The sequence below is a fragment of the Lolium rigidum genome, chromosome 1 (assembly GCF_022539505.1).
Source record: "Lolium rigidum isolate FL_2022 chromosome 1, APGP_CSIRO_Lrig_0.1, whole genome shotgun sequence".
In the NCBI taxonomy this organism is placed as follows: Eukaryota; Viridiplantae; Streptophyta; class Magnoliopsida; order Poales; family Poaceae; genus Lolium; species Lolium rigidum.
The window spans coordinates 40,835,298-40,842,624 of record NC_061508.1 but is presented as its reverse complement, the minus strand read 5'-3'; the positions used below and the strand labels follow the sequence as shown (position 1 = coordinate 40,842,624).

General features: G+C 40.6%; 1 protein-coding gene across 1 annotated transcript; it reads left to right on the top strand.

Annotated features, from left to right (window-relative positions):
• Positions 1-250: 250 nt before the first annotated feature.
• LOC124671633 (choline/ethanolaminephosphotransferase 1-like) lies at positions 251-6,972 on the top strand. Its single transcript, XM_047207985.1, has 18 exons — positions 251-401; positions 887-896; positions 981-1,031; positions 1,124-1,201; positions 2,487-2,562; positions 2,657-2,679; positions 2,771-2,871; positions 3,393-3,487; positions 3,585-3,659; positions 3,843-3,912; positions 4,200-4,263; positions 4,712-4,752; positions 4,839-4,923; positions 6,008-6,070; positions 6,170-6,228; positions 6,323-6,375; positions 6,566-6,638; positions 6,717-6,972. Exons 1-18 carry the CDS (start codon positions 265-267, stop codon positions 6,736-6,738), a joined length of 1,176 nt encoding a protein of 391 aa, XP_047063941.1. The 5' UTR covers positions 251-264; the 3' UTR covers positions 6,739-6,972.
• The last annotated feature ends 355 nt before the right edge of the window (positions 6,973-7,327 follow it).

The following is a 7,327-nucleotide window of genomic DNA, read 5'->3' as shown; positions in this document are numbered from 1 at the left end:
GGGCCAATCGAGAGTGGTGGGACCCACACCCTGGCAGCGGTGTCGTCCTGTTGACTGCTCAGTCGAATAGGAATATACTCCCACTCCATCGAGTTCCCAACTCCCCTCCGCCTCCCGATCTCGCCGCCGACCCGGTTCGCGGCACCGCGATCCAGCACCCTCCCGACCCTTCCAGAACCTTCTCAACCCTCCACAGAACCCCATCCGCCTTCGGGACCGCCGCCGCAGTCGCCGCCCCTCACCTCGCCGGCAGCCCGAGCGGAGATGGTGTACATCGGCGCGCACGGCGTGGAGACGCTGAAGCGCTACCGCTACAGCGGGCAGGACCACTCGGTGGTGGCCAAGTACGTGCTCCAGCCCTTCTGGAGCCGCTGCGTCACCCTCTTCCCGCTATGGATGCCGTGAGTCCCCTTCCGCAACTCTGCTCCCCGCTCCTTTCTCGCCTCTAGCGTGTATGTAGGGTGCCGTGGTCAAATCGTGAAGAGTAGATGCGCTAGCAAGAAGGATGCTGCAGTTTGGGAATTTAGGGCAGGCTCCACAAGCTGTACCCCGCACAAAATCGCTTTGAACTGAGGCAGGTCAATATGACTCAAGTCTTGTTCTTATGTCAAAACTCCCTAGAACTGTGTGGATTGCCAATTAGTTTGTACATTAGCTTAATCTGTCCAGCTGTAAATAGTCAATGGTTTGCTATGCCGGTTGTTCTAAACAGAAAACGTGCAATTGCACCTTCATAGTGCTACATATGCATATTGTATAGTAAAATGAAATCTAGTCTTGGGTAAACAGCAGGCAAATGCTTTCAAGTTCCTCTTTTATTCTTTTAGGCAGAACTTCTGAACTAACTTATCTTTTTCTTCTATTGCATGTGTGGACCAACATATAGACCAAACATGGTAAGAGATTGATCAACATATTGTCAATTCTTGCTTGGGTTTATTATTTGGTGCAGTCAGTAGTGACCCTTTCCAAAATTTCAGATCACGCTCACAGGATTTATGTTTCTACTTACATCTGCGCTGCTTAGCTATGTGAGTATCTTTATTTATTTTGTTCACCTTAAGATGCATTACACCTTTTTAGGTAATGTCTTTTTCCCCACTTATAACTCTATTTTTCACAGATTTATTCACCCCACCTTGACACAGCTCCCCCGCGGTGGGTCCATCTTGCCCATGGAGTACTTCTCTTCTTGTATCAGGTGTGTGAGATTAAGCTTCAGATTTCAAATGGATAACTATTTCTTGCTCCAGTCGATACAAATTTTCCTGTTTGGTTACCAAAGAGCATCATTATATTGCTTAAGCTAGTGTTCAATGTGAAATTTCCGTAAATACTTGCTATTATTGCTTATCAGTTGGCTTAACTTCTTACTGTGACACGAACTGTAAAATCTACGGCAAAGAAGGACGTTGTGTTGTTTGTTCATACTCCCACTGCCCTTGTTCATACTCCCAACTTTGACCATCAATTTGACCAACCAAACATGTGTTGTATGTCACAAAAAGTATAGAATTGAATTCATTTTCAAATAAAGTTTCTAATGGTATAATTCTTATGACACATGACTCATGTTTTATTGGTCAAATTAATGGTCAAAGTTAAATCATGAAAAACGAGGATGCCATGTAAATAGGGACAGAGGGAGTTTTTTTTAATATAAGGGAGTATTGTTATTCAGTGTTCGCACTTCGCACGGCTCATTTTCGAGAGAAAAAAAAAGCACAGCCACCTAATTATATAAGTTTTATCTCACTAAGTGGTTGAATCTGGAGAAATATGCCAAGTACTGATGTACAGTTGAGCTTACACCCCTTATTTGATGTAGCAGAATGAGGGAGAATCACTCTTAGTGGGCAGTTCTGATTAAAATTAAGCCTGTTTCTGTGTAGACGAATTATTTTGCTTTAAAGACATGCATACAAATATATAAGTTGGTGAGAGTATGGAGTATGTGGTTAAATAAGGCGTGCCTAGGCGCGCGCTTCGACGAGATGGGCGCTAGGCAGAGGCAAAACTAGGAATTAACGCCTAGAACTTTTCTGAACCTTGTTCTAAACTGGTTTATCTGACCGATGCAAGTACAACTACCCAAAACACACCAATAATGCCAATATCTAGACTTTAACAATTTGCCGTCGTATTGTATAGAGTTATCTCTAAGTGGTCAAAGTTTCAACAATTTCCTTTTGACAACCATGACATTTTCAACTTACCTGGTGTATTTTCTTCTGCCATAGTGCCCTGTGTCTAGGCTGTGGTAACAATTTGCCGTCGTATTCTATAGAGTTATCTCTGAGTGGTCTTCAGCAATTCCTTTTGATAACCACACATTTTCAACTTACCTGGTGTCTTTTCTTCTGCCATAGTGTTCTGTGTTTATTTACCCCTTTGTCTTCATTTATCTAGAGTTCTACTTAAACTGGAACTTATCATGCCATCTAAGTTCATGGGCTTCAATTGATAGATTGTTTTGTTCCTGCTAGACTTTCGATGCTGTTGATGGTAAACAAGCGAGGCGCACCAGCTCATCAAGTCCTCTAGGAGAACTTTTTGATCATGGTATTTATTTCCTTCTCTCTCTCTCTCTCTCTCTCTCTCTCTCTCTCTCTCTCTCTCTCGTGACCTTACACTCTGCAAATTTGTCATTTGGCAGGATGTGATGCCCTTGCCTGTGCTGTAAGGATTTCTTTTAAGACCTTTCACTTCCCCTTACAAAAAGATATATGTATTATCTATCTTGACTGCGTTCATCCTTATGCTGGGTTAGTTTGAAGCTTTGGCCCTTGGAAGCACCTTGATGTGTGGAAGGTTGACATTCTGTTTCTGGATTGTTGCTGCTGTTCCATTTTATCTGGCAACATGGGAACAGTAAGTCCCTTGGAACTCATATTTGTGTGCATATTCCACATCTCTTAAAAAAATAATCTCTTGTCCAAAATGTTTCCTTTTTTCATTTCATTATGAACTTGTGACCTTCCTTCTGTAATAATGGGTTTAAACTACGTAATCCGTACATGCTGCAGCATGAAGATTGATTTTGCCAAACAATACAACTGAATCTTTTCTGTGTGTCGTATACCAGTATATGCCACCAAATGTATGGTGACTTATTGATAATTTTCGTCACAGTTGAGTTTCAAATTGGCATATTACATGTATCCATTTTCTTATCACTCAGTTTATTGTATTATTTCTTCTAGTTCTTTTAGTGATCACTGATCACATAAGAAACTTAGCAGTCGGCTCAACATCTGCTTCGTGAACATTCAAAATGCTATTTTTTATGTTTGATTTCTCATCATTTTTTCTACTTCACAATATTTTCTACTGCATTGATTTGTTGAAATTCTTCTTGCTGTTTACTGACGCTGCATTTCTCATGCTGCCAGCTACTTTACAAATACACTCATTCTTCCTGTAATAAATGGACCAACAGAAGGCCTGATGCTGATCTATGTCTCCCACCTCTTTACCTTTTTTACTGGTAATTTTCCTAAGCAGGACTTGATGTTCACATAACTCTGTGTTTATTATGTTTTAGTATATTCCTTTTATATAACCACTTCTATCTCCCGATCTAGGTGCTGAATGGTGGGCGCAAGATTTTCGGAAATCTATCCCCCTAATTAGTTTGGTTCCACTTCCGTTTGTTCCAGGTATGTTGCTTTAGGGACTAACATAGGCCTCTCAGTATATGTATGTACAATTTGCTTTACTCTTTTCAGCGCAAGAGTTACAGCTTACATTGGCTGGCTGTATTGCCAACATATAGTACACATATACTCAACGTTACTATTAACAGAAACTGCTTCTGATTTTGTTTCTTTCACTTTTATCAGAAATCCCCATGTACGTTATTGTGCTGATTCTTATGATCCTGTTTGCTGTAATCCCAACAGTTGGATCCAAGTGAGTTCAAATCTCTCTCTATTTTTATTTTTCGAGTAACTTTTTTCACAGGTCCATCACATGAAGTTAACAAATGACTGATTCATATGCCTATTGTGCAATTTTTCATACCCAAAACTGCTGTGACATTTATCGAATAATTGATTCAAACGGATTAGTGTCTTGTAAGGAATGTGTTTGTCGCATTTATTCCATGTTCACGTAACCTAATAAACAGCAGTACAACACTGTGGTACATATGTCTTGCTGATATTCCTCGCTTAAACACTGATTCTCCTGTTACACAGTATCGGTAATGTCCAAAAAGTTGTTGATGCACGAAAAGGAAGCATGGAACTAGCATTAGCAATGGTAAGTTCTTGGAATTCCTGTATGTAAAATACTTAAAGCTGTTAATATTTGAAGTTGTAGAAGCTGTCTTGGGCTAGAGTCCTTTTGCAAATTCCAGGCCATCAGCAAGCAATGATTTGAATATTATTTGCACATATATGGATAGTTTTTTGTCACTTAGCTTGTATATCTTTGCACAACAAAATTACAAGTGCATAAGATTGTACAAAGAGAAAGAACTAGTTCCTCCTAAAGCTTATAGACCACTAGAGCATCTAAAATGGCAAAGTCAGGTCTTAGCTGGTGAGTTAATTTTATAGTTTTTTTTTTTATCTTTGACGAGTGCTCATTGCCAACATTTTTAAAAATAGTCTATATTCCTGATTTAAGGAACAATGCCATTTTTTTTTGTTTTAACTCACTATATTTTGTGCGCCCTTGATGCTTAGACTTTACATCTGGCTTGCAGCTCCTTCCATTTGTTGCGCTGTTAGCTGGAGTTGCTGTCTGGTATGTGATAAGAATGTCTTCTCATTGTGTATATTACAAAATATAACTCTGAATGGAACACTAGTTTTATTTATCTTGTTATGCAGGTGTTATCTTTCTCCTTCAGATATCATGAGGAACCAGCCACATCTGCTTGTGATCGGAACTGGTTCTGCTTTTGGATATTTGGTTGTAAGTTGCATTTTGTTCTTGGGTCCCTTGAATCTGAATTGCTGAGTATAGTTAGTAATATGCAATAATGTACTTTTCATATTTATCGGCCTGCTAAAACGCAAGCGGCTGTTTTTTTAATCATATAACAGTCGAAGTCAGTTGCAGATTTACAACTATGCATATGAAAAAGAAAAAAATCTTGGGGTTCACTAGCTCCATGGTTCTTTATTTGTAAAATTGAATTCCTTTTGCTTTTTGTGCAATCTGGTTAAAAAATCAACAGTTGAATGTTTTTTCGAGAAAACGCAAAGGACGCAAAGGACTCTTTGCGTTTCATTTCATTGAAAAGATAGTTGTTACACGCCTCCTAAGAGGTTCACATCGATTATGGTTTAAAAAGCAACAGTTGAATGTAGGTTCAGTGTCCCACAAGATCGACTGCCTTTTAACCAAAAAGCAGGCGCCTGTGGAGCAGACAAACCGTTATTTTTGTCCCTGACATGAATTTAACTCAAAATTGACTAAGCACTCAAACAGCCAAAACTAAATGACTTTTGATGCATTGGTCTGACCCTTACTTTAGATCAACTGGTAGTAGACTACACATGATTACGATGAGAATTCTCAGTTCAATGTAAATTTGTTTTTATAGATATGATATGCTTCCCTTAATCTGAAGGCGATTGCTTTCAAAACTTTGACTCTCCTTTGTGATCTGAAATGATAAATTCAGAAAAGTTCATGCACGGTGTGCAAGTAGAGTTATATGGGGGGAACTGGATAGGTCTTATGCACCTGGACATATGGAATTCGTAAAGCACCTAATGACTTGGGTATGACTAACATGGAGAAATAAATCACCTTACAACTAACATACACCACAGATGCAGATAGTCCTGTGTTCCTCGATGTTATTTGTCCTATTGCATGTTGCTTTTCGTGGTGAAACAGTTTGACTCTGTTCTTATGGATGGACTTAAAAGTGGGCCTAGCGCATAAACTAACCAATGATCATGAACAACATCAATGCCTTTTTCCCAAGCAAGTTGGGGTAGGCCACTTGTTTTTCCATATTATGAATGAAATTGTCATGCATGGACAGGGAAGGATGATACTTGCTCACTTGTGTGACGAGCCCAAAGGTCTAAAAACTGGAATGTGCATGGTATGTCTGTTGCTTATAATGGCCTTATTTGTTTTGCTTTGTTGCATACACAGAGTGCAAGATTAATACAAAATAATGGCCAAATATCTCTTGTTTCAGTCTCTGGTGTTTCTTCCATTTGCTATCGCGAATGCTCTGGCCGCGAAGATTAACAATGGGTAAGTTCCTTGATGTTCGTTGCACCTAGTATTATTAACACACAACTGTACCTGTGCGGAGTTAAGCTAAAAGATGCATCGTTGTTGTTGATAGGACCCCTTTAGCTGATGAGCTTCTGGTTCTTGTTCTGTACACTGCGTACACAGGTGAAGTGCTTCTTCCACTCTTAATTTAGTTTGAAACCTTGAAAGCTGAAGCATGTGGCCCCTCTCAGTTGAATAGCCTTGCATCTGTCTTGCAATCGTGAAGTGCCATGTAGATATCTAATCTACCACCTGCTTTGCATGTGTGGTCATGACACACACTTACATCTAATGCCTTATTTGTCTGCAACAGTGGGTCTGTACCTGCATCTTGCCGTTTCGGTCTGTCATGAGATCAAGCTTGCTCTTGGAATCTATTGCTTCAGGTCTGGGAATCTCTCGCCTTATCTTACTAGTCTCGAAAGTGGCCTATCTCAAGACTGTTTGTTTTTGCTATTTGTCAGGATAACAAGAAAAGAGGCTTGATGTGTTTGAACTCCTACCTTGCATGGGATGCATGATTCAGCTACATTGATATTGTCTGCTAATCTACAAGTGTGGCGCAGAACAACCCATCCCAGCGCTCCGGAAGAGTCCTGTCTCTGGGATACCACCGTCAGCAGTCATTGAGCTTGTATTATGCAGATAGATACAGATCTTGTGTGGACAGTAACGCAGAGCTGTGCTAGAGTAGCACATGTACATTATGTTATGCAGTCGGTGTGTCACGGTTGGCAGGAATTCTTTATGCAATAGCGTTGTTGATCTGCAGACGTTATATTTGTTGAAGTCATGCTTGTTTGTTTTCTCGTTTGTGCAAGGGAATTCCTGCCTCTTGTAGAAACTCGTTGCCATTGGGCATTCTAACCAGTCGCTCAAGATCATCTACTGGGCCGTTCCGGCCTTGGTAACAGCAGGCCGGCTCGATGATAAGCAAGCCATGATTGGGTGATGGGCCTGATGGCCTCTTGACGAAGATCTGTTGGACTGCTCGTGTCTAACTCGCCGACAGGACGCTCTTCCGCCCGCCATGCCGTTTCCTGGACCGGCAAGAGAACAGTACAATGGGGACAAA

Excerpts from the sequence above, each read along its gene's own strand:
- LOC124671633 (XM_047207985.1), top strand. The coding sequence starts at position 265 with ATGGTGTACATCGGCGCGCACGGCGTGGAGACGCTGAAGCGCTACCGC. Across the intron at positions 2,563-2,656 it reads AGGAGAACTTTTTGATCATG|GATGTGATGCCCTTGCCTGT; the intron begins GTATTTATTTCC and ends GTCATTTGGCAG. Across the intron at positions 2,872-3,392 it reads TATCTGGCAACATGGGAACA|CTACTTTACAAATACACTCA; the intron begins GTAAGTCCCTTG and ends TCATGCTGCCAG.